The sequence below is a fragment of the Pelophylax lessonae genome (assembly GCF_965119305.1).
Source record: "Pelophylax lessonae genome assembly, chromosome: 1".
NCBI classification, from domain to species: domain Eukaryota; kingdom Metazoa; phylum Chordata; class Amphibia; order Anura; family Ranidae; genus Pelophylax; species Pelophylax lessonae.
Window position 1 is genome coordinate 456,891,053 of NC_138768.1, and position 27,788 is coordinate 456,918,840.

The following is a 27,788-nucleotide window of genomic DNA, read 5'->3' on the forward strand; positions in this document are numbered from 1 at the left end:
GACTTGCTACCTCAAGCAGATAACGCCATTCCTCCAGAGCGGACTTGATGGCGAGTAACTAACAGTCTCCCACATCATAATTTCTCTCTGATGGACTGAGTTTTCTTGAGAAGAAAGCCACGGGGTGTAGAAGAGACTTAGCGCCTTGTCGCTGAGATACGATAGCACCAACTGCATTTTCAGAGGCATCGACTTCCAGGACATAAGGTAATGCAGGATCAGGATGTTGCAGAATTGGTGCCAATGTAAAGAGAGCTTTTAATTTATCAAAGGCGAGTTGCGCTGCCGGAGTCCACTGAAATCGGGTGTTTTGTTTAGTAAGCTGTGTGATGGGGCTGATGATAGCTGAGAAGTTCTTGATAAATTTTCGATAAAAGTTAGCAAATCCAACAAATCTCTGGACTCCTTTTCGATCTGCTGGCACTGGCCACTCAAGAATGGCACTAACTTTTTGCGGGTCCATTGCAATGCCTGATGTTGCGATAATAAGCCCCAGAAACTGGATTGTTTCTTTCTCAAATTCACACTTCTCAGCCTTTGCGTACAACCGATGTTCCCGGAGACGGTTGAGGACCTTTTTAACGTGCAGCCGGTGTTCTTCAATGGAAGGGGAGAATATGAGTATGTCATCAAGGTACACAATCATGAAAAGGTCAAGGAAGTACCTAAAGATATCATTGACGAAATGCTGGAACGTTGCTGGGGCATTACACAGACCAAAGGGCATGACTAAATACTCAAAATGCCCAAAGCGGGACCGGAAAGCTGTTTTCCATTCATCCCCCTTCCGGATCCTTACTAGGTTATATGCACCTCGAAGGTCAAGCTTTGTGAACACTTTCGCTGTTCTGAACCGCTGGAAAAGTTCTGGAACAAGAGGAAGAGGGTACCTGTTTTTAATTGTTATTTTGTTTAACTCTCTATAGTCCACACAGGGTCTCAGGGTGTGATCCTTTTTTTCAACAAAAAATATTCCAGCCCCAGCGGGGGATGTGGATGGACGGATGAATCCCCTTTCTAGGTTCTCATTAATGTATAGGTGCAATGTCTCAAGCTCAAGTTCTGATAGGGGAAAAATACGTCCAAATGGAATCTCGGCCCCGGGTAACAGTTCAATTGGGCAATCGTACGGCCGATGCGGCGGTAAGGTCTCGGCATTCTTCCTATCAAAAACATCTAAGAAATCATGGTAAGTTAATGGAACATATTGTGAAACTGAAGTCTCTGGTTGCAGTTCCATAAGGGGGGCCGAGGTGGTGACCGTATTGGCAAAACAGTGTTGCTGGCAGTAGGTGGTAGGGAATGAAACCGCTCCAGACTCCCAGTTTATTTGGGGATTGTGTGCCTGCAACCACGGAATGCCCAGGATGATGGGGAACAAAGGTGATGGGATAATGTCCAGGGTTAGGTATTCTGAATGATTAGAGGAGGTTACTGCCAGTAGCGGACAAGTTTCTTGTGTGATAGGACCTGACTTGAGATTCGAACCATCCGCCAAATGAATCTTCAGATGCTGCATTTTAGCTTGCAGTGGAACCTTGTGTTGTTCAGCAAACGAATAGTCCATAAAACAACTGCAGGCCCCGGAGTCAATAATGGCTTGAGTTTGGATGCTCCCTCCAGGTAGCTGCAGGGAGAGAGTCAGCAAAAGGTGAGAGGAGATGCTCTTCAGGGGATATCTGGAAGTATCAGAAACAAGGACAGTCTTACGTGGTCTTATCGGGCAGTCATGCAGAAAGTGACCAATGCCCCCACAGTAAAAGCATAAGTTGTTCTGCTTGCGTCTAAGTCTTTCCTTGGCTGACAGAGGTGAACGAGGAAGTCCCAACTGAACAGACTCCACCATGAAAGAGGATGGTGGTGGAGCTGGAGATACAGGTGCTGCTGGTGTCCATTTAGGTGGAATGTTGCCAGATTTTTCTGCCCTCCTCTCTCGGATTCTGCGATCAAGCTGAATAGAAAGCTGGATCAAGTTTGAGAGCGTAGTTGGGGGATCTAGTCTGGCAAGTTCATCTTTAAGAGCCTCTGAAAGACCCAAACGAAACTGGTACTGCAAGGTTGCATCGTTCCAGGCAGTGTCGGAACTCCATTTGCGAAACTTAACAACATAGTCCTCCACAGGCTGAAGTCCTTGCTGGAGTTTATGCAGAATAGCTTCTGCTGTGGAGGTCCGTTGGGGATCATCATAGATCTGGGCCATGGCTTCAAAGAAGGAAGAGACTGATGCAAGAACTGGGCTTGCCTTCTCCCGAAGTTGATGAGCCCATGACTGTGGTTCCTCACGCAAGAGAGAAATGACAAAGCCCACCTTAGTAAATTCAAGGGAGAATGTTCGTGGTTGTAACTCGAAATACAACTGGCAGGCATGGCGGAAGGCCCGAAATTTATAGCGATTTCCTGAAAAGCGTTCCGGGGTAGGTACCCGAGGCTCTGGGGGAGGAACCATTACTGTGGATGCAGGAGCTGGAGCAGGAGCAGTAGCTGAATTGCCAGATACAAAAGCTTGAGATACAATGGGCAGGGAGCGTAAACGACCTTCAATCCGGAAGTAATTCTCCTGGAGTCCGGTCACCACTTGGATTAAGGCTGTGATTTGTTGGCACACCGCTTCAAGCAGAGAGGAGCCTCCTCCAGTCTCAGTCATGGCTGAATGGTACTATCACGTACCTGGTGAAGACTGGAATGTTGTGGAGGCCTCTCTTGCTCCTTCCGCCTGACACTCCTGAGGGTGGGAACAGAGAGTGTAAGGCAAGGAGTGGCACGAGTGCCGTAGCGGCTAGCTGGTGGTGTTCACTCCGTAGGTGGGTACAGCTGGAAGTCGCAGTCCTTGGAACAGGGTGCAGTGGCAGCTTGGCACCAGAGCGTGGGAGCAGTAGCCAGTGGAAACCGGGCAGTGAGGTACAGAATCAGCAAGCAAGCAAGTCCAGAAGATAAGCCGAGGTCGATAACAGCCGGGCAGCGCGGTACAGGGTAAGCAAGCAGATCAGGTCCGTTTAAGCAAGCCAAGGTCAGGGTAGTAAGCAACAGAGCAGGAGCAAGGGCAGAAGCAAAGTCCAAAGGCAGGCCGGGTCATACACAGGTGAGTAGTAACAACAGATCAGGTCTCAGAACCACGGGAACAAGCTGAAGACCATTCAGCAACTGCTCACAGTACTAGAGCAGTTTAAATAGGCCACTGGGAGCCAAATGCTAATTGGTGAGTGCAGGTGTGCAATGTGCACGGGCGTGAGCGAAAGTCCGGACTGGCCTTCTGGTGGAGGAAATCCGGATTACCTTACACGCAGCTTCTTCCAAGTTACATCACTATTGGGATGTCCCAAAGCAGTGCAGGAGTGAGGGGTGGGAAAAGATGCAACCAACAGAACGGTAACGTGCCAACAAGACCAGAACATAATGTGGCTAACTGGTCAAAAACAAATTCACCCCAGAACAACAAATTCACCCCAAGAAGAGCAAACATGTCTCTTCAACAAACCACAGCGCTCAAAACTTCGCGGCCAAAGGAAGCATCTGAGGAGGCCATCACGTTAATCTTGTAGAATTTGGTAAACAAGTGCACAGACGACCAGGTCGCCACTTTACACACCTGAGCCACAGAAGCCTGATGGCGAAAAGCCCAAGAGGCACTCACAGCTCTAGTAGAATGTGCCCTCATAGGAGGAACCTGACCCTTGAGTAAATAGACCTGAACAATAGTCTGTCTGATCCATTTAGAAATTGTTGCAGCAGACGCAGCCGAACCCTTCCAAGGTCCCTCAGGAAGGACAAACAATGAATCAGACTTCCTAAAGGATTCCATGGTTGACAGGTAAAGCCTGATGGCCTGAACCACATCCAACGAATGCAATGCAAGGCAAATTCCTTGGAATGCTTAGGCTTCGCACTGAGCGAAGGCAAAAGAATATCTTCATTGAGGTGGACGGCAGACACCACCTTAGGGAGAAAAGACTGGTTGGGCCGCAGAACAACCTTATCCCTATGAACGAACAGGTAAGGCGAACGGCAGGACAGAGCCGCCAATTCAGACACTCTGCGAGCAGAAGTGATAGGCACCAGAAAGACAACTTTCTGGGACAACACAGGCAGAGGTAATTCCCTGATGTTTTTAAAGGGAGGTCGTTGCAAAACGGACAAAACCATATTCAAATCCCACAGAGGCAAAGGAGCCAGATGATGCATCCCCTGAAGAAAGGTGTGAATCAGGGAATTAGTCGCCAAGGGACGCTGGAAGAAAATGGCCAAGGCCGACACCTGACCTTTAATCGTGCCCAACGCCAAACGCTGTTCCACACCTTTCTGCAAGAAAGCCAGGACCCTCGCAACCAAAAAGGAGCGAGGATGCTACCCTTGCGACTCATACCAGGCAATGTACGCCTTCCAGGTACGATGATAAATCTTCCTGGAGGTAGCCTTCTGAGCTCTCAGCAAGGTAGGAATAACAGCATCAGAGAGACCTTTGTCTCTGAACACCTGGCCTTCAATGGCCATGCCGTTAAAGCCAAAGACTGTAAAGCAGGGTGGAAGATCGGTCCTTGAGACAGCAGATCTTCCCTCAGAGGTAGCCGCCAGGGAGGCCCGACGACCATCTTGACGAGGTCTGCGTACCAAGACCGACGAGGCCAGTCTGGGACCACCAAAATCACTTGTACCCGCTCCAGCGCCAACCTGCGGAGGAACCTGGACAACAGTTGAATCGGGGGAAAGGCATACATCAGCTGATACTGGTGCCAGGGTACCACCAACGCGTCCGTGGTGTCTGCCAGAGGATCTCGAGCCCTGGCCATGAACCTTTCCACCTTTTTGTTGAGACGAGACGCGAACAGATTCACGTCCGGAGTCCCCCACCGGGCACACAGGAGCCGAAACACCTCCGGATGCAGGGACCATTCTTCCTGATCCAAGGACTGACGACTCAGATAGTCCGCCTGCCAGTTCTCCACTCCAGGAATGTGAACAGCAGAGATAGCTGGAACATGTGCCTCTGCCCAAGACAGAATCACAGCCACTTCCTTGGCTGCCCGGGCACTCCTGGTGCCCCCTTGGTGATTGATGTAAGCCACAGCCGCGGGATTGTCGGTTTGAACCCGAACTGGGTGACCGCGCAACCGAGTCACCCAATGGAGCAGGCAAAATTTTATCGCCCTGAGCTCAAGGACATTTATCAGCAAGGAGGATTCTTCCGACGACCACGTCCCCTGGGCACAAAGAGTGTCCAGTACTCCACCCCAGCCCGTCAGACTGGCATCTGTGGTGATCACTATCCACAACAGAGGCAGAAAGGACTTACCCTGGTTCAGAGTGGGTGACAGAAGTCACCACGAAAGCTCCGTCCTTGTGAGACGGCTGAAACACACCATCCTGTCCAAGGACTGGGGATTCCTGTTCCATTTGCAAGAATCTCTGCTTGCAGAGTCCTTGTGTGAAAACAGAAACTATCAGCCACAGGGACCTCATGCAGGTCTGCAGGGAGGAGAGATTGTTGTCCCTGAGGGACCTGATCTCGCCCTGCAAAGTCTGAAGTTTTTCCTCCGGGAGAAAAACCTTTGCTTGAGCGGAGTCCAGGACCATTCCCAGATATTGCAGACATACTGACGGAGTCAGTGCCGACTTCTGGAAGTTGATAGTCCACCCAAACTCCTGGAGCATCTGAGCCGTGACCGTCAGATCGCCTGACAGAGTGGCACACGAGCTCGCCCTCAACAAGAGGTCGTCCAGATAACCAAGGACAGCAATCCCCTTCTTGCACAGCAGAGCGAGCACCGGGGCCAAAACCTTGGTGAAGACCCTGGGAGCCGAAGCTAGACCAAAGGGTAATGCCACAAATTGAAAGTGCTCCTCTGCCACTGCGAAGCGGAGATACCGCTGAAAACCTTCGTAGATAGGGATGTGCAGATACGCATCCTTTAAATCGATGGAGGCCAGAAAATCTCCTTGACTTAAAGATGCCACCACCGACCGGATGGATTCCATCCGGAACTTCTGCACCCGCACAAAGCGGTTCAGTGACTTGAGGTCCAGAATCGGACAAATCTTGCCCTCCTTCCTGGGCACTGTGAACAGGTTTGAATAAAATCCGCAAAATCTCTCCTGCTGTCGAACCATGACAATAACGCCCTGAGCAAGCAGATCTTGCACTGCCCCCTTGAGAGCCATCAGGCGATCGGGAGACAGACGGAGATTTGATGGAAAGAACCTGTCTGCGGGGCGAGATCGAAATTCGATCTTGTATCCTGAACGAATCAGTTTGTAAACCCATTTGTTCTGAATCAGGGACAACCAGGGTTCCTGAAAGTAACGCAGATGTCCCCCCACCCCTGAAACGTGTGAGGGCGTCCCTTCATGCAGAAGAAGACTGGGCCACAGCACCGGACTGACCAGCCTTGGGCTTACCAGACCAGGGCTTCTTGTTACAGCCGGAGGCCTAGAAGGATTTCCCTTTTTCCTCCGCCCCTGAGGCACGAAAGGGCCCCCGATGAGCCTTGAAGGAAGGACCCTGCCATGTGCGGTTCGATTTACCCTTCGCGGATTGGGGCAGGAGGGTACTCTTACCCCCTGTGAGACCCTTTACAATCTCATCCAAGGAGTCCCCAAAATGCATTCCCCCAAATAGGGAATATCAGACACAGTCTTTTTGGAGGCATGGTCAGCCGACCAGCTCTTCAGCCACACCATGCGGCAGAGTGCAATCCCCACCGCAGACAATCTTGCGACCAAGGGAGCCTCGTCCAGGGCCGAGGCACACAGATACACCATGGCCTGGGCTATTCGGTCCGTGAGCTCAATGAGATTCGGAGGAACCGACTCGGCAACCAAGTTGCGCCTAAGCACCTTAATCCATTCCGTAACAATCTGAGAGACCAGAACAGAAGTGAACACCGGCTTGAGGAGTGAGCCCGCCACCAGGTATATGTGGCGGGAAAGAGTCTCCATGCGCCTATCCATCGGGGAATCCTCCACGGGAACCACCGTAGATTTATTCAACCTGGAAACAGTGTGGTCCACTTTAGGGGACACCGTCCAGCGATTGGAAACAGGGTCCGCAAAGGGATAACGGCGTTGAAAACGCTCAGGCACCGCCAGCAGGTGCTTAACGCAAAGCCACTGTTCATTTACGATATCGTGAAACACCTCAGGGCAGGGGAAAACCTGACCCGACTTCTGGGCTTTTTTCGGGACCCGAAGGAAACCCGCTTACCTGACTGGGTGGGCTCATCATCAATGTTCAAAGTCTCCCTAACGGAGTGAACAAGTGCTTCAACCAAAGCGCGTTCCCGCGCTGCAGCGGAGGAGGACTCCTCCTCCTCCCCGTCTGAGTGTGCGGACAGGGATCCCTCAGAGAGGGTAGTGTCCGTGGCAACCATATCAGGCTCTGAATCAGAAGACTTTGGACACCAAAGTTTCAAGGGCTGCAGATAAAGAAGCTAGGGAAGGTGATCCGGATGTCCCGGATGCACAAACAAGATCAGTGGGGAAATTGTAACCCTTGACAGAAATACAAAAAAAAAAAAGATCCAAAAAAAAGAACACTGGCTCTTTAAATCGGTGATTGCGGTCCATACCGCAATCCCGTGGTGCTGCTGGAGTCCCCCCTTTATATTACCAGATAACTGAGAAGGCAATGTGACTAAGGAAAAATGCCCAAAAAGCAATAAAACCCCTTATAGTGCTGAGAGAGAGAAAAACAAACCGCTCTCCACGCTTCTTCTGCAGCAAGTGAAAGATGGCTGTAGGAAGTGACCTAATTCACTAGAGGCCGACAAGCGCCCTGAGCCACACAAACATGGATGCCAATAGAAAAGATATTGGGAAGCACAGGGAAAATGGCCGCTGCCCTTACAATGCAGCTGCCCACATCCAAGATGGCACCGAAAATGGCGCTAAAAGCACATGTTAATGCAAAAAATGGCTGCTGGGACCCTGGCCACCGTGGGAATCCACTACAGGAAGCCCCCCAGGACAAGGTAGGAGCCCTACACCCCCCCCCCATGCAGTGGGCGCCGCTAGAGCGCCCCCCATAAGGAGCAGGGAGGCAGGATCCTGTCCAGACTGGCCAGGGGGACCACACAGAGACCACCGCTCTGACATCCCCAGGAGTGGGACCACATCACCCCCCCAGAATACTGTCCCAGGGACACGGGGGTAGCATCACTTACCATACCATGGACCACAAGCACCGCTCCAATACAGCTCGCCTCCCACCCTGAGTGAGGGTGCCGTCAGCCAAGAGGGGACGCTGCAACACAGGGCGTTCCAGGTTGATGTGTCCCGGCAAAGAGTTTCTCCGCAGGCTCGTCCCATCCATCGGGGCACCGTCAAGGCGAGGCCTGGGTGGACCACCTGCGCATGCTCGTAGGCTAGGCTGGGGTACCAAAAGGATCTAGATTATCCAGTGCGAAGCCCAGCCCGGCTTTCGCTTGTAGCTCTCCAGGAGGATCCCCCTGACTAGCTAGCAATAGTGAGTGAAGAAAATAAAATAAAAATTTTTCAAAGAAAAAACAAAAAACTGAGTCCAAGCAGGGTATCCTAGGTCCTAATCCTGAGCTAGGCAGCAAGAAACTGATTAGTAAGCTCTAAGTGTCTAAGAGTATTGTCGAGAGGGACAGCCCCTAAGGTATGTCTAGGTAAAGCTTTTTAATGAAGTTTCACTACCTAGCCTGCTCCTGCAGAGGGCGCCATTACCCAATAGTGCTGAAACTTGGAAGAGGCTGCGTCTACGTCAGAGGACGTAAGAAAAATTTTAGTTTAACAGAGAGCACTAGATTCTGATATTCACTTGTTCCTCTTTATATTGTGGGGTGATATTGAGGCTCACAGAGCTAGCTGGATCAGGTGTCAAAATATGAGGTGAGTGGCCTGATTGCACAGGTGAAGGTGAAAACTAGCACATTATTGTTAGTTTGCACTGTATGGTGGATCAGCGTGTTGATTGGCTCTATCAAGAAACAATTATTATTAATGGACTTTTTCAAATTGATCATTTGATTTTTATGGTTCCAACACTTTGAGTAGCACTTTATCATATTGATTGAGTATTGTTGTACTATATGATTTATTTATTATAATTGTGGCGCAGCACTATTTAAATTGGATGTCTTGGATAAGATTTTGGCTGTTGACACAACTGTCGCATGGATAAGATGCGACTTTCATGCAGCTTTTGAGAGTGTACATTGCAGTCTATGGCACTCAAGTTGCATTAAAGTAATGCAGAAACCTTTTAAAGTTGCTGCGACTTTAACCACTTTACTACCGGAGGATTTTGCTGTCTTACGTCCAGCCACTTTTTGCGATTCGGCACTGTGCGACTTTAACTGACAATTGCGCGGTCATGCAATGCCGTACCCAAACAAATTTATGTCCTTTCCCCCCCCCCCCACAAACAGAGCTTTCTTTTGGTGGTATTTGATCACCTGTGCGATTTTTATTTTTTGCGATATTAATAAAAAAAAGGTGAAAATTTTGAAAAAATAACAATATTTTTCTACTTTGACAGTTAAAAAATATCCAATATATTCAATTTTTGTCATATATTTAGGCCAAAATGTATTTAGCTACATGTCTTTGACAAAAAAATTCTCAATGCGCATATTTTTAAACGCTTTAAGATTCGGCACTGCATTACTTTAACAGACAATTGCGCGGTCATGCAATGCTGTACCCAAATTAAATTTATGTCCTTGTTTTCCCCACAAATAGAGCTTTATTTTGGTGGTATTTGATCACCTGTGCGATTTTTACTTTTTGCGCTATAAACAAAAAAAAGCGACAATTTTGAAAAAATAACAATATTTTTCACACTTTTTTATATGAAATTCCCCCAAAAAAATTTAAAAATCACAATTTTTTAACATTTTAGGCCAATTTGTTTTCTGCTTCATATTTTTGGTAAAAAAAATTAGCAAAAAGCGTATTTTGATTGGTTTGCGCAAAAGTTATCACAGCTACTAATTACGGGAAATGTATGTCATTTTTATTGTTTTTTTTTAACTAGTAATGGCAGCGATCTGCGATTTTTTTTGCGGGACTGCGACATTGCGTCAGATCGGACCCTTGACTGACATTTTTGACACTTTTGGGGGTACCAGTGACATTACTACAGTAATCAGTGCTATAAATATGCACTGTTACTGTAAAAATGACACTGACAGGGAAGGAGTTAACTTTTATTGGTGATCAAGGGGTTAATGTATGCCTGGTGCTTACTAACGTGTGTGGGGGGAGGGGACTGAGTGACACAGGCACAGATCGCAGGTTCAGCTATGTCACTTAGGAGATCCGCCCGCTTTGTTTACACAAGCGGGCGGATTTCCACAATCGATCCCCGACGATCGGGGAAGAGCGGCGGTGATCCCCGCCTCTCTTCCCCTGGCCCGACTACCGCTGTGACTGAAAACAGCGGGAGCGAGCCTCCGGCGGCGTGCGTGCGCCGCCCACAAGGGGAGGAGTCCAGCGATGTACGTCTACGTCGCTGGATGATATCGAGCCACTTTGCCGCAGTACGGTCAACGTGACCGGTCGGCAAGTGGTTAAATGCATAGATTTGAATGGTTTCCATTGAAATACATGGGCTGCATGAATATTTCAGTTAACAACATTTATACTTTCAGTTAAAGCGCTGGTTGATATCACTTTATTTTGTTGTTATTTTTGTACTCCACTCTTTCCCCCCTTTTTTTTCCCTTCCTTTCTTCCCTCTCTCCCCCCGCCCTTACCTGCCCTCACCCTCAAATACCTTCCCTTCCTGGTCTCACAGCTCCTGATTGGTACAACAAGTTATAGCACAATCCCTAGTGTTTTTTTTGGGAATAATGTAAAATAATTATGTAATTCACGTACTTGAGTATAGCAATAGGTTTTTTTTTTGTCACTGTCATGGTTATGTGATTTATGACCTTTGCCCTTTTGGACTCCTCTTTTCCATTTTCTGTATGCTAAGTATTTGTGAAAATTAAAATAAAGACTACTTAAAAAAATAAATACATGGGCTGCATGGTCGCATGACAAGTCGAACAAGTTTTAATGGAGCCTTAAGGTGAACCTGTGGCCCTTTTCATCAATAATTATCTAGTGGTGGCATTCGGCTTTCTGACGAGATAGCACAGGTGGGTTCAGACTAGGGTCCGAAAAGCCATAGGGATACTATAAAGCACCCCGTAGCTCCAGTCTGGGCCTACTGGGCAGATAAACAAGGCTCTCTGCATAGGTGTACACTACCTTGCTCCCATAGGAATAAGCCCTAATACTGGAGTTAAACAAGTTATTGCCTGTGTGAACTCGAACTAAAAATAGAGAAAGACACAGTAAAGCAAAATAACACTTTACTGTCAGAGGCACTTGATCTACACATGCATTTGATTTATCTACAATTATTAGCTATAAGTTTCCACTGTTTTCAAAAATACAACCAGGATGCACTGGGACCCCTGTTCAGCTAGACAACTTGTCACATGCTACCTTATTCAAATAAAGGATTCTTATATGAAGTAACTCAACACTTTCAGTCTTGATGTCAAACCAATACAAGATGTTGTGTGATTAGTTGCTATGGGTTGCTACACGTCTGTAAACTCTCACAATCTTTCTCTAAAAAAATATTATCATACTTATCTGCTCGATGCAATGGTTTTGCACAGAATAGCCCCAATGCTCCTCTTTTTGGGTTCCCTGCTGGTGCTACAGGCTCCTTCTCTTCTCGCTGTGTCCCCATTGAAAGACGCTTGCTATGGGCGCCCACTTGAAGGCTCAGCTCTGCTCCCCAATTTCTGCTTACAGGATTTGTCTGACAGAAGCAGCAGCCAATGGCTCCTGTTGCTGCCCAAGTCCATGTGAGAAGAGGAAGAGAGGGGATAGTTTACTAAAACTGGAGAGTACAACTCTGGTGCAGTTGTGCATTGTAGCCAATCAGCTTCTAACTTCAGCTCATTCAATTAAGCTTTAAGGAAAAAAAAAAAAAGAAAGTTGATTGGTTTCCATGTAAAGCTGCACCAGATTTTGCACATTTAGTTTTAGTAAATGAACCCCACCCCAGAGGGGAGAGAAAACTGCAGCCGGGAACAGCGCTGGATCGTTGACAAGCTCAGGTAAGTGTTAAGGGGGGGGGGGGGGGGTGGTTAGTGGGGTGTTTTTTTATCCTAATGCAGAAAATGCATTTGCATTAAGGCAAAAAATATAAACAATAAGCGAGGCTTTAGAACCACTTTTATAATTAACATTTAGGACAGGGCTCGACAAATCCCAGGCACCAGGTCGCAGTTGCGACTAGAAATTGTGTCCTGGCGCCTGACTTTTTTCATCACATTCACTGTTGGTCTGAATCATTAGAGGAGCGCAGTCTGCCAGGCCGCAAGTCCAAGACACAACAGCTGCAGCTCTCCGAGAGTTAAATCCCTATCCTGCCACTATAGGGCAGAGCATTGGGCCGCCATTGGCTGGAAGTTTTCTGTTGGGTGGGTACTTATGCCAGACAGCATGGGCTGCCATTGGCTGGAGATTTTCACTGGGCGGGTTCCTATGCCGGACACCACGGGCCGCTCTCAGCTGGAAATTTTAGCTGGGCGGGTTCCTATCTACAACAGCACGGGTCGCCATTGGCTGGAAGTTTCACATGGGTAAGTTCTTAAGATGGACAGCATGTGCTGCATGGAGGCTACAAAATTATTACAGAGCGGGGATACTTCATGCTGATCTCTACTGAAAGTGATTGTAGCCCTATCTCTGCTAATTTTTGTTAAAAGAGACCGGGGTGGGGGCAGGGTCATCCAATTGAATGGTTACACCTGAGCGATGCCCAGGTGCATGGGGGGGGTGCTCATGATGAGGTCTGTGTTGGGGGTTCACTGACACTGACCTCTGGTGACACCTTTCACCCCTCTTTCTTATCCTCCCCTCTCTCTCACCCCCCACCTCTTTCACTCACTCTTTACCCCCCCTCTCTCTCTCACACTTCTTACCCCTTTTCTCTTACCCCCCCTCTCTCTCTCACACTTCTTACCCCTTTTCTCTTACCCCCCCTCTCTCTCACCCCCTCACTCCTAGTCTCCCTTCTCTCTCACCCCCTTCACTCTTACCCCCCCCTCTCTCTCACTTCCCCTCACCCCTTTTCTGTTACTCCCCCCTCTCTCTTACCCCCTCACTCCTACCCCCCTTTTCTCTCACCCCCTCACTCTTACTCCCCCCTCTCTCTCTCTCCCCCCTTCTCTCCTTCTAAGCCCCCCCTTGTCTCTCACCCCTCTCTCCCTCTTACCCCCCCTTACCTCTTTTTCCCTCATACCACCCCCCCCTTTACCCCCTCCTCTCTCTCACCTTCTTTTTGCAGTCAGCCTATAACACTGATGTAACAGCGTTATGTTTGGGGTATTGGCTGGCTGCTCTGCTGTAAGTCAGGGGGACTAGGGGGCGCAAACTACTTGCCATGCCCCAGTTGCTTACAACCCACGCTACTAGCTCCTAGATTCAAAGCAAATTTGTCATGTTATGATTTAGGAGTACTAAATAAGACGGATGGTGTACTAACACTGTAGCTATTCCCTCCGTTTTCTTATAACTTTTTCTCAACCACGAATTTAAACAAAACAAAATGCTGGATTTCTTTGGAAATACTCATTTTCCAGTGATGAGGTGAAAAACAGAAAATCGTTTAAAGCAGAAGGACAGCTAGCTTGTTATTGCACAATTTGTTTTAAATAAAAAATGTATCTCAGTTTTTCTGAGAAAGTGTAAGTTATTAGTATACACTACATTCTTCTATCTACAATTTTCCAGAACTAATATTTAAAAAAAAGCAGTAATGTTACAGCAAAGGTAGAAAGGAAAAAAATATTATGTCTGTGACCTAGAAAGAGAGAGTTATAGTGCTGCTTTTAATGGCCTGCATGATCCAGATGTCATTTTCTACTGCAGATTAGATGGCATATTAAAGTCAGGGCTCTGTGCAGCCTACCTAACAAGAACCAGGGAACACCCGAGAGGAAAAAATAGAATTTTTGTAAGAACTTACCATAAAATTATTTTCTCTGAGTCCTCTGACAGTCGCCGCCCGTTTAGTTAGCCTTCACTAGTGGGTAATGGCCTCCTCTGCAGGAGAAGGCTAGGCAGTAAAAGGTTAACAAACAAAAGCCTTTACACATAACACACCTCTAGGGGGCTGTTCCTCAGCTATTACCCATCAGCCACTAGGAGCTGCTCTCCAGTTTCTATGCTGCCTAGCGTCAGGAGTAGGCTAGTTCTTCCATGCTGAGACCTAGCTTCTCAGTTTCTTTATGTTTTTTTCTTTAACAAATGTTTTTTTCTTTTGAAATTGGCCTTGCTACAGGAAGGTGGGGATTAGTGTTGGGCGCTGGCCATGTTTGAAGGTCAGTTGTTGGCCTTGGCCTTTTTTTCCAGTGTCCCTTGGCGACTTATTCCTTGATTCGCACCTTTATTCAGAGGGTGCGACATCTGGCTCCTCCTTTTGCCATGGGACCTGAACTTGGTTTTGTCCGTTTTGCAACGGCCCCCCTTTGAAAACATCAGAGACATATCTCTGCCTGTGTTGTTTGTTAACCTTTTACTGCCTAGCCTGCTCCTGCAGAGGAGGCCATTACCCACTAGTGAAGGCTAACTGAACGGGCAGCAACTGTCAGAGGACAAAAATGTGAGAAAGGTTTAAAACATTTGCCTGTGTGCAGAGTGCAGGGATTGTAAGTATATATATATATATATATATATATATATAGTACTGTGCACGTGTTTTAGGCAGGTGTGAATAAATGCTGTAAAGTAAGAATGCTTTCAAAAATATACATTTGTTTATTTCTATCAATTTTCAAAATGCAAACTGAGCGAACAGAAGAAAAATCTAAATTAAATCAATATTTGGTATGACAACCCATTTGGTTTCAAATGAACATAAATTCTTACAATTGCACAATGTTAGGGATTTTGTAGGATTAGGGTCAGGTGCACAATTAACCAATTATACCAAGCAGGTGCTAATATAGATCAGCAATTTCATATGTAGTCTGAAATACAGTCATTAACTGAAACAGAAGCAGCTGTGTAGGAGGCTTAAAACTGAGTGAGTAACAGCCAAACTCTGCTACTAAGGTGAGGTTGTGAAAGACCATTTCATGTCACAGGACATACACCATGCCAAGACTGAGCACGGCATCATTTGTTTGTATAATGTAAAATATGATGTTACCCCACGAATAGTGGTCTTTATTCTAAGCAGAAAAAATGGTGATTCTCATTTTATCCAGAATCATTCAGCTCTATCTGCAGGCAACAGTGAAGCAAGGTGGAGGTCCCTTGCAAGTTTGGGGCTGCATTTCTGCAAATGGAGTTGGAGATTTGGTCAGGATCAATGGTATCATCAATGCTAACACATACAGGCAGATACTTGCATATTAAGTAAAAAAATAATTATTAACACTTCAATTGTGTACAAACTGCAGAGTTTTTGTGTGTAATGTAGAGTTCTAAAATTTAATTTGAAATGAAATATAAAAAAAACAAGCAAAATTTTGAAATAACTTTTTTTGCATTTTACATTTATCTAGTCCAGGGGTCCCCAAACTTTGTAAACAAAGGGCCGGTTTACAATGGTATTAGAGGAACTATTAGTGCCCCATCATTGGTATCAGTGGGAATAATAGTGCCCAATCTTTGGTATCAGTGGGAGGAAAAGTGCCATACCAATGGTCAGTGGAAAGAATAGTGTCCCGTTGTTGGTGGCTGTGGGAGGAATAGTACTCAACTACTGATGTCAGCGCAGGAATTATTGACCTTTTTCTTGGTGTTAGTAGAAGGAATAGTGCCGCGTATCAGGAATAGTGCCCTAAGGGCCGGATAAAGGCAAACAAAGGGCCGCAGTTGGAGACCACTGATCTAGTCTCTGATGGCATTATCAAATGTACTGATGGTTTTTTTTTAAATTTTGCATGAACAACATTCAAACAAAATTCTAGCAGTGTATGGGGTTTAATATAACAAGTAGTTCTCCCGACTTCAGATGACAGTTAGTTGACTAGCAAGCCAGTGCTTCCTCTCCAGGAGAAAAATGGATGCATGAACAGAGTATGCGTACAAACACAAAGGCAGTGTATGTATATTTGCCTTACAAGCTGCCCAGAATTGGGACTGATAGAAATTAGGTCTGGGCCAAACAAGTGGAATGTCTAGTAGACACTTCAAAGACATTCTGATAGATTAGCATTGATTATTAGCTCCTTGAGGCCAGGGACTGATGTGAATGTACAACATGTAAAGCGCTATGTATGAGGCTATGAGTGCTACACTATACCTAGAAGCATGGATTCTCCATATATTCACAAACTACTATGAAAAACTATTATGGCTGATGTAAAAGAAGGGTTAATGCAATGCTTCTGCATAGGGATATGAGAAATATATATATCACTGAAAGGAACCTGGAGTTATTGACAGCAAAAGCAACATTGGGAGTCAAATCCTAAACCACTCCAAAGCTAAAAATAAAAGCTTTGCTACCAAACAAAAGAGGATTCACACCTTGTGCAAGCTTCCAGTATCACTTTATATTCCTGATGGTCCTGGTGGGATCCTGGATCATCATCGTCAGGAAGAGCTCTCTCTAGGAGTCCAGCCTGTCGTCGATTCCTGTCTGCCCTTGGCTCTTTAAGATGGACTAGAAGCTGGAAGGCTGGTTTTGCCACTGGATCAGGAACATTGTAGTGGACATCAATCTGGAGAGAAAGACAGTGATGCATGGACAAGCACAGGATTTTTAGAGAGGAATTCCAACACTTTCCATTCAATGACTATCTTTAAAGGGGATATGATATCCTTTCTGATAGGGACTACCAATGTCGTAAAATAGCAAAGAAAGCTTTCAGGGTAGTAAAGAGTAATGTGACTGCCTTGGAACTAGCATGCAGCTCAAACAATGGTATCTCCCTTTACACAGTTACTTGGATTCATAACCCTTTATATTATGAATACAAATCAAGGAGAAAGCATTTTAAATAAAACAGAAAATGGTTAATGATATATTTGTTGAATTTACAAAATACAAAAGACTATCACAACTTATCTCACCTAAAAAAGTCTTATTTTTCCAAGTATGGCATTCTTTAAAGATGAACGCCAGGATATCAAAACCAGCCTAAGGTCCTCTAAGGCCCTAAATTGGACATGAGGACGCTGAGGAAGGGTCCCCAGCTGGAGCATGGGGTATGCCATCTGCCAGAGGGGAGCAGGGGATCAGGTAGGTAAAAGTACTTTTCCATCTTCTAGACATTAACCTTTGCAGTGCAGGAGCAGACCTAGTGCAAGGGAGAGTTTTTAGATTTCCTAAAGTTGCCTTTAACCCTTTGTTCCACAATGTATTAATGGAACTCAAAGGTAAAATAAACTATATGACTACCCAAAACTAATATTAGTTGGTCAAAAAAAATTAAGAACTAAAGAAGACATCACAATAACAAGCAAATATACCTAAGGCTAGTGAGTTAAAATGTATCTGCTTTAATGAATTGGCTTCCCAGGCTCAAGCTTACAGTGGAGAAGGCACAATAAGGAAAGACCAATACATAAAAATACATCCTCTAATACACCATGGGAACGTTCAAATATATTGATTTATCAAATATATACACCATCTTCAAAGCTTTCGGATCCCAACAAAAAGACCCTATTTACCAAACATCGCACCTAAGAATCAAAAACGACACCAGAAAAATGTTCCTATTCTTGAAAACGGAGACTCTTCTGTACCCAGCATCTGTAAGGTGTGCTATCCAGCATTAAGACAGACTGGAACAAATCGGCAGCCCGCCTTAGAATACCGGCTACTTACCAAGCTGCCAGGACACATCTTGTGCCCTCTTGGTGATTGACGTAGACCACGGTCGTGGCCTTGTCTGAATTAATTTGTACCGGACACCACTGAGGACGAATTGTCCAATGAGCCAGACAAGTCTGATCGCTCAGGGTTCCAGTACATTAATCGGCAGTCTGGACTCTGCCAGAGTCCAGACCCCCTGAGCACATCTGTGCTGAGGACGCCTCCCCACCCGGACAAGCTGGCATCCGTGGCGATAACCATCCAGTACAGGGAGAGGATTTTCCCGGAGAACGAAGCCACCTCTAGAGACCGTGGATCCTTGTCCCATTTCGACAGAATCTCTTTTGCATAGATCTTGTGTGAAACTCTGCAAACAGATCGCCTCGAAGGTGGACACCATCAGGCCCAGCACCCACAAGCAAGCTCGGAGGGATGACCGGAAGAAACACTCTGGCTAAGGCCAAGTCCAGAGTCAGACCCAGATAGTCCAGTTTTTGGGGACAGAACCAAAGCAGACTTCTGAAGGTTCAGAATACAACCAAACTCCCGCAGAGTTCTCAGAGTAATCTCCAGATGTCCATCAGAGCAGCTGATGACCGCGATCTCCTGCTGACTCAAACAATGCCAGCACCAGGGCCAACACTTTTGTGAAGACCCGAGGAGCGGAGGCAAGACCAAAGGTCAACGCCACAAACTGATACTGCTCCTCGCCCACGGCAAAACGGTGGAAGCGCTGGTGACCGGCACATATTAGAATGTGCGGGTAGGCGTCCTTGATGTTGATAGAAGCGAAAAGAAAAACCCCTGATATAGGGACATCATTACCGTGCAAATGGACTTCATGCGGAAACTTCTGTACCCACACAAAGCAGTTTAGCGCCATGAGGTCCAGAATTGGACGTACCTTGCCTTCGTTCCTGGGAACTGTAAAGAGGTTCGAGTAAAAATCCCTGAAAAGGTTCAGAAGTTGGGACTGGAACAATCACCCCTTAAAGTAAAAATTCTTGCACTGCCGTAAAGAGACCCTGTAAGCGATCTGGGGACAAGTGCAGGTTGAAAGGGAAGAACCTTTCCGGAGGATAAGACCGAACTCAATCTTGTAGCCTGACTGAATAACTTCATGGACCCACTCATCCTGTACCAGGGAGGTCCATGGATCCGGAAACCCGCGAAGACGTCCCCCGCAACCCAGATACGGGTGAGGGCGCCCCTTCATGCAGAGGCAACCTTGTCCGCAGGTCTGGAAGAGCCCGCTCGTGGCTTGCCAGACCAGGTCCTCTTGGATCCTCCAGTGGAGGCCCTGACTTTTGATCCCTTGGCTTGAGACTCTGAGGGACGAAAAAACCTCTAATGACCATGTCTATGATGGGACTCCTTGCCCTTGGTAGCCAGCAGTACAAGAGTACTCTTCCTCCCTGTGAGACCCTTAACAATGTCATCCAAGGAAGCTCCAAACAGGCGATCTCCTACAAGGGGGTGATCAGATAAGGCCTTCTAAGAAGTCTGGCCCGCAAACCCGCATTTCAGGGCAGATAATACGCCGAAGGACCACTGCTGATACAGACAGCCTAGAAACCAAAGGGGCCACATCCAAAGAAGCATCACAGATAAACTGTAGCCCCAGGATCAACTGATGCGCCAGCTCCTAAAGACATGGGGAAGCTGTTTGCCCTCCAGGTCCCGGCGTAAAAGTTTAGCCCATTCGGTCAAAGTTTGCAACACCAGGGCAATAGTAAATACTGGCCGAACGAGCCACAGCGAACATATGGCTGACCTCTTATCAGCTGGATCTGTAAAGGCTGGGGACTCCTCAACTGGAATGAAGGTAGCTTTATTAAACCTGGAAACTGACAAGTCCATCCACCTTACAAGCAGTTAATCCTCATAAGGATACCGGAAGCCAAAAACGCATAGGAACCACTGCATTTTGGACAACCCCACTGTTTTGTGACAATGTTGTCAAAGTAAGTGGATAAGGGAACACCCTCACCGCTTTGGAGGGCCTGTGGGTGCCGAAAGGGACCGGCGCCTCCGACGTAGCATCAGCCTTAATCTCGATTTTTAAAATTTCACGCAAACAGTGCATCCACCAACGCCTTTTCATGCATGGCTAGAGGAGCAGAGGAATCATCCTCGCTATCTGACGCAGACCAAGCAGGGTGACTTGCGTCCGCGGCGCCCGAAACAATTTTTTTTTTTTTTTACAGAAACTTTTTTATTTATCATTAACAATAGCATAAGCAAATCTAAAACAATTCAGTATAGCATTCTCATCAAATTCGTGTTCAAACAAGTCACAGCAAGCAAGTAGGCATAATCTCAAGAACCACAGAACTCTAGAGAGAGGGGGAGGGGAAGGAGAAAAAAAAGGGGGGGGAAGACAGGGGAGGGGGGCCGGGGGGAGACCAGAAGGAGGCAATAATGTGAGGGGAAAAAGAAGAGACAGAGAGGGGAGGGAGGAAGAAGAAAGTAGGAGGGGGGGGGGGAGAAGGAGGGGGGGGCACAACCCAGAACCGGAGAAGTGCACAGCATCCCCTACTCAAGTCCAGCCCAGGCACAGACATCTCAAAAAGACCATATCAACCTACACCCTGGTTCCCAACCAAAGGCCCCAAACCTTATTAAATTTCTGAGGACCGCCTCGGCTCATATACGTAAGTTTGTACAGGGGTAGGACTGAGTCCACCAAATCTCTCCACTGCGATACCCTGGGGGGATCAGCCGACTTACATTTAATCAAAATCATTTTCCATGCATAAAACAGAAGATAAAATATAAAAAGTTGCATATGGGTGCTGGAGGAGATTGTATCGCAAAGTCCTAGTAGAATCACTCACGGCTCAAGGACCATAGAGAGAACCCGCATGCCCTGCATTTCGGCCACCACTTCCCGTCAGTAATTCTGTATACATGGACAGGACCATACCATATGCATAAAGGTGCCCATCTGGCCGCATGCCCTAGGACATGCATCAGAACAAATAGGGTATATCCTAGCAACCCTCTGTGGAGTGTAATATGCCCTATGAAGAAATTTCAACTGAATAAATCTATATTTTGCCCAGATCATCCTAGTCTCTCCTCCCAATCCTCAGCCTCCAGTGCGGGGACATCGCTTTTCCAGATAGAAAACAACCTAGTACTCTGACCTGCATCCCTGCTCGCTATCCTAAGGTATAATGAGGACAAGATTCGATCAGCATTTCTGGTAATAAGGAAACGCTCCACCGTATTGGGGGCCATAATAAAATCTGTCGGAAACTGTGATTGAGCCGCATGTTTCCATTGCAGATAGCGGAACAGCATATAGGACAGGAGCCTAAACTTAGTTTTAAGCGCTGGAAAGGGGAGTAACCTACCATCAGGCATGATATGCTGAAGCTTAGTGATGTTGTGCCTTTGCCACAGACCACGATCCAGAATAGACTGGAAGTGCGACAACTGGGAATTCCCCCATAATGGGGTGTGCAGGGAAACCATAGCAGGGTCATTGACCCTCGCCGATACCTGTTTCCAGACCCTAAGAGTAGTGCGCATCGGTACCATCAGTGCAGGGTGAGCCTTAGGACCACAATAGACTAAGTTGCTAAGCGCAGCATATGATCCCAAAACCGCTGCCTCAATCCCCACTGGCGGGTTGGGTGAACCACCATCGTACCGTGACCAAGATCGCCGCCCAATAGTAATGACAAAAATTTGGCAACGCCAACCCCCCAAGAGTCAGCGGAAGCTGCAAAGTAGATCTAGCTTTCCTTGATTCGAGCCTGCCAAGATAAAGTTAACCAAGACCCGATCAAGTTTAGTAAAAAAAAAGCGTTAGGGATCGGCACCGGGGCTATTCTAAAGACATAAAGAAACTTGGGGAGAAATATCATCTTAATCAAGTTGACCCTACCCACCGGTGTTAATGGCAGGGACTTTCAGGTCTGGCACCTACAAATTAGCTGCTGCAGTATAGGATAGAAATTATCCTCCAAGTATTGGACAGGATCCCGCTGAACCTCAATCCCCCGATATCGAAACCTAGTAACCCAAAGCAAGGTTACCGAGGCAGAGGTGGGAGGGGGGCCCCCGACAGGGAGAACAGAAGGGATTTACCCCAATTTATACGAACTCCCGAGAAGAAGCCATAGCGGTCCATAATCTCCAACGCCGCCCACAAAGAGTCAGCCGCACCTGGCAAGTACAAAAGGGCATCGTCTGCGTATAGCAAGCCCGAAACAATTTTAGGATTTGATGTACAAAATGGGGGGGCGCCAACTACGATCCCGCAAAGGGGACGCCGACCGAGGGGCCACCAATGGACCACCTACTGAATCCCACAAAAAGGGGACGAGGGGTTTGCCCTCTGAGCCCCGCCATAGAGGCCCGCATAATAGTAAATAGGGGGGCACCCGCCGTGACGCGGACATGCAGGCAGAGAACCCTGATGGTCCTTCAGCAGGTGCCCCATACAATAATGGCGTCAAGGCTGTCATTGAACTGCCCCCACAGCGCCACCCTTCCAAGGGATGTGTCAAGCTGACCGCATGACCTAGCAGGCTGCAAGCCACGGCCTAAAGTTTTGTGGAGGCCCAGCTGCAAGTATACGGATCCAAGTATGGCAGATGCCCAAAGGAAGAGTAGGGACTTCAGCCAAACTCACTGGGGTCGCCCCCCAATGGAGGCGCCTGACTCGGCCGCATGACCTAGTAGGCCGCAAGCCACGGCCTAAATTTTTGTGGGTGCCCAGCCGTATGGACACGAGCCCCAGTGAAGCCTACCACCCAGGGGCAGCTGAGGGGAGGGCGGATAAACAAACAGGAGGCAATGGCTTCAGACATCCTCACAGGGGCCGCCCAAAATGGTTATCGACCAGCAGACCGCAAAGCCGCGGCCTAAATTTTTGGCCGGATCAGCGCAGAAACCATCCGCTCCCCCAGCCCAACAGCCGCCGCAGGGAGCCCAGAGGACATTACTGCCCTAATCACCAACCCCCAGGGTGACAGGGAACCCTGCTCAACCCCCCATTGCGCACTAGGAAAAACCCAGTCAGCAGCAACTCCAACAAGCCCCCTTTAGAGCATTTGGCAAAAGCCAGCTCATAACCTCTCCCATGGAGGGGGGGGAGGGGGTGGCAGAAAGACGCACAGTGACCACCAAAAGTTTAGAGGGGCTGGGGGGAAGGAGGGGACCATCCCACGGAGGGGCCCACGTCCATGCCAAAACCCTCCAGGAGTAGAGGGGAGACAGCTACTTACCATACCAGGAACAGAGTGGGCACTGCGCCAGACAGACCACCGCTCCATCAGAATGTGGGTGGCTGTTGGCAAGGAGGAACGCTGCGACTCAGGCCAAGGCCAGGTCTTATGCGCCCTTGCGAAAACGTTTAACTCACAGGCCAGCCCTGTCCAGTGGGGCTATGTCATGGCCGACCTAGCTGAGGCCTGCGCATGCTCGCTGGCCAGACTGGGGGGACCCTCTGGATCTAGATTATCCAGTCCGACAATTGATTATAGATTCTCAATTGATTATAGATTCTCACAGGAACAAAATAACAAAGATAGGAAAAAATTCCATTCAAAAAAAAAAAAAAAAATCGCCAGGACCAGAGATCCCAGCAAGGAACTAGGTCCTTACTCCTGACAAGGCAGAAACAAACTGGGTGCCTATAGGTGAGAGTGGGTGTATACCCCCCGGGACTGCCCATAGGAGTAGTCAAGCTTTTTCCTGCCTAGTGTCCTACTCCTGTAGGGGGCAGTATAACCTAATGGTTAAGAAGAATCAGGAGCTGTGTCCATCAATGAACGAAAGAGAAAACTGAGTGCCTATAGCAGAGAGAGGGAGTATACCCCCTGGGACTGCCCATGGGCATAGCCAGACTTTTTTCTGAATAGTGTCCTACTCCTGTAGGGGGCAGTATTACCCAACAGTTATGAAAATCTGAAGCTGTGTCAGTCAATAAACGAAAGAGAAATTATGTTTTTTTGCAGAGTACAACTGCACTTAGTAAAGATAACAGTCTATTTGCCTTTAGTAAATCACCCCCCTAGTCTTATTATTGATGTGCGATACGAAGTGTGACCTTGTGTAAAGGATTCAAAAAGGAGCGATAGGGCCAATTACCATATGTACATAATGGAATTTTTGTAAAATCTTACCTGTAAAATTCCTTTCTCAGAGTCCTCCGACAGTCGCCGCCTCTTCATATTCGTCACAATGGGGTTATGACCTTTGCTCCGTAGGAGTAGCTAGGCAACAGAATATGTCAATATAGGCTTTTAACATATCCCACCCCCAGGGGATGGTCCCCTCAGTCAATAACCTCCTACTTCCTGTATCCATACCTCAGTTTCAGTGGAATAGCAGTAGAGTATACAACCAAACCCCAAAAGAGGGGCGGGGGCGGCGACTGTCGGAGGACTCAGAGAAAGGAATTTTACAGGTAAGATTTTACAAAAATTCCGTTTTCTCTTACGTCCTCCGACAGTCGCCGCCTCTTCATATTCGTCACAATGGGGACGTCCCAAAGCAGTGCAAACATGAGGGGTGGGAAACGCAGCCGTGCCTAAGGCAACGCAGTCTCCACATCAGAAAAAGGAACCTTACCAAAGGAAGGAAACCAGCTGGGAAGCATGAAAAAAACTTGCTCAACAGGAGCAACAACCCAGGAAAAAACAAATAACCTAGGGATAAAAACATCCCAACAGCCAAGGGTCCAAAACAAAGGGCCCTAAGGAACTGCCGCACTAAGAACCTTGCGGCCAAAGGAAGCATCTGCCGATGCCTGAACATCCACCTTGTAGAATTTTGTGAAAGTGTGAACGGTCGACCAAGTCGCCGCCTTACACACCTGGGCCACAGAAGCCCCATGACGACAGGCTCAAGACGTACTCAAAGATCTGGTAGAGTGCGCCTTCACAGGCATAGGAGGAACTTTTCCCCTCAAAGCATATGCCTGCTCAATGGTCTGTCTGATCCATTTGGCGATGGTAGAAGCCGACGCCACCATGCCCTTCCGAGGTCCCTCAGGAAGGACAAAGAGAGAATCCGTTTTGCGAAAGGATTTTGTCGAATTCAGGTAAACCCTGACTGCCCTGACAACATCCAAGGAATGCAAGGCCACCTCCTTCGGATGCTTAGGCTTCGCGCAAAGCGAAGGCAAGACAATGTCCTCATTGAGGTGAAATTCGGAAACCCTTTTGGGAAGAAAGGAAGGATTAGGACGCAAGACCGCCTTATCCAAGTGAAGAACCAGATATGGAGACCTGCAGGACAAAGCTGCCAGCTCCGAAACTCTGCGAGCCGAAGTGATCGCCACCAAAAAGGCGACCTTTTTGGACAACAGAGGCAACGAGATCTCCCTGATCTTTTCAAAGGGAGCATGTTGTAACACGGACAGGACAAGGTTCAAGTCCCATGGAAGCAAAGGCTCCCTCCGAGGAGGGACCAGGTGTCGCACCCCTTGAACAAAGGTGCTAACCAGAGAATTAGACGCCACCGGGCGTTGAAAAAGAACGGCCAGAGCAGAAATCTGACCCTTAATCGTGGCCAACACTAAACGCTGGACCACGCCCGTTTGAAGGAAGGCCAACACCCTCGAAACCGAATATGAGCGAGGGGAATACCCCCTGGACTCACATCAGGCAAAGTAGGCCTTCCAAGTGCGGTAGTATATCTTCCCCGAAGAGGCCTTTCTAGCATTGATCAAAGTATGAATGACCTCCGGAGAGAGACCCCTATCCTTCAGAACCTCGGTCTCAACAGCCAGGCCGTCAAAGCCAGCGACTGTAAAGCAGGATGGAAGATCGGTCCTTGAGACAGAAGATCTTCCCGAAGAGGCAAACGCCATGGATCGTCGACCGCCAGGTTCACGAGGCCTGCGTACCAGGACCGGCGAGGCCAGTCTGGTGCCACAAGAATCACTGTGTGCGGTTCCGAGGTCAACCTGCGAAGGAACCTGGACAGCAGCTGAATCGGTGGAAACGCATACATCAGACGATACTGATGCCACGGAGCCACCAACGCGTCTGACGCGTCTGCCCGAGGATCGCGCGTCCTTGCCACGAACCTTTCCACCTTGTTGTTCAGACGAGACGCGAACAGGTCCACATCCGGAAGACCCCACTTCGCGCACAACATCTGGAAGACATCCGGGTGGAGGGACCATTCCCCCTGGTCCAGGGACTGGCGACTCAGATAATCCGCCTGCCAGTTCTCCACCCCCGGAATGTGAACCGCCGAAATCGCCGGGATGTGCGTCTCGGCCCAAGACAGAATGTCGGCCACTTCCCGAGCCGCTCGGGCACTCCTGGTGCCCCCTTGGTGGTTGATGTAGGCCACCGCTGTGGCATTGTCCGTCTGCACCCGAACCGGACGGCCCTGCAGCCTGTCCGTCCAACGTCGAAGGCAGAGATTTATCGCTCGCAATTCCAGAATGTTGATCGGAAGGGAGGATTCCGCCTCCGACCAAGTCCCCTGGGCGGACAGAACACCACCCCAGCCCGACAGGCTGGCATCCGTGGTGACCACCGTCCATGAAAGAGGACGAAAAGATTTGCCCCCCGACACCGCCGGGGATCGGAGCCACCACAGAAGATCCCTTCTGGTGCGATGGCTCAATGTGATCTGGAGATCCAGAGAATGCGGTTGCCCGTCCCACCTGGACAGAATCTCCGCTTGGAGACCCCGCGTGTGGAACTGGGCGAAGGGAATCGCCTCGAAGGCCGAGACCATTAATCCCAGACATCGCATGCACGTCCGGAGGGACGAGCGCGGAAAGTCCCTGAGGGACCTGACTTCTTCCTGAAGAGTCCTGAGTTTTTCTTCCGGCAGGAAGACCTTCGCCTGGACTGAGTCCAGAACCATCCCCAGATAGGGAAGACGCACCGACGGACACAGCGTCGATTTTGGAAAGTTTATCGTCCACCCAAACTCCTGCAGAGTCTGCACAGTGACTGACAGGTCCGACACCAGACCCTGGTCGGTCGCCGACCGAACCAGGATGTCGTCCAGATACCCCAGGAGAGAGATGCCCTGGGCTCTCAACAAAGCCAGAACCGGTGCAAGCACCTTGGTGAACACCCGTGGAGCCGAAGCGAGCCCAAAAGGCAGCGCCACGAATTGGTAATGGTCCTCCGCAATGGCGAATCGAAGGTACCTCTGGTGACCCTCGAAAATAGGGATGTGAAGATACGCATCCTTCAAGTCGATGGAGGCCATGAATTCCCCCGGAACCAGGGCAGCCACCACCGACCGCAGGGATTCCATGCGGAACTTGCGAACCCGCACAAAGCGGTTCAGAGCCTTTAAGTCCAGAATCGGACGCACCTTGCCCTCCTTCCTGGGCACGGTGAACAGATTGGAGTAGAACCCCCGAAATCTGTCCCGATGAGGCACCGAAACCACCACTCCCTGAGCCCGCAGGTCCTGCACCGCCAGGTGCAGAGCCCGCAAACGCTCCGGAGACAGTTGAAGATTTGAGGGAAAAAATCTGCTCTCCGGCCGAGAGAGAAACTCGATCTTGTAGCCGGATCGAACGATTTTATGAACCCACCTGTCCCGAACACGGGCCAGCCAGGGTTGAAGAAAACCGAGCAAGCGTCCCCCCACCTCAGAACCGGGTGAGGGTGCCCCTTCAGGCCGCACTGTTGTGGGCAGCGGATCCGGACTGGCCGGACTTCTGCTTACCTGCCCACGGTTTCTTCTGGGAGCCTTGGCCTTTGAATGGCTTGCCCTTATAGTGCAACCGAAAGGCACGAAAGGAACCCTGAGAGGGCCGAAAAGAAGCGTTCTTCTTACCGTGGGTCGCCTTAGCCTTGTGGAATTGGGGCAAGAGCGTGCTCTTACCACCCGTGATCCCTTTAATCAGTGTATCCAAGGAATCGCCAAAAAGGCGAGATCCGTTATAGGGCAGATTAGCTAAGGTCTTGCGCGAAGACTGGTCCACAGACCAACACTTCAGCCAAATCAGGCGGCGTGACAACACCGCCACACTGTGCACACG

At 48.5% G+C, this 27,788-nt stretch overlaps 1 protein-coding gene across 2 annotated transcripts in view; it reads right to left on the bottom strand.

Moving 5' to 3' along the window:
• CPAMD8 (C3 and PZP like alpha-2-macroglobulin domain containing 8) overlaps positions 1-27,788 on the bottom strand; it is a 472,168-nt gene that overhangs the window by 160,034 nt on the left and 284,346 nt on the right. For both annotated transcript variants that reach the window (XM_082260961.1, XM_082260960.1), the window contains one exon: positions 16,510-16,703. In XM_082260961.1, coding sequence (XP_082117087.1) covers positions 16,510-16,703 — 194 coding nt within the window. The remainder of the gene's footprint in view (positions 1-16,509; positions 16,704-27,788) is intronic.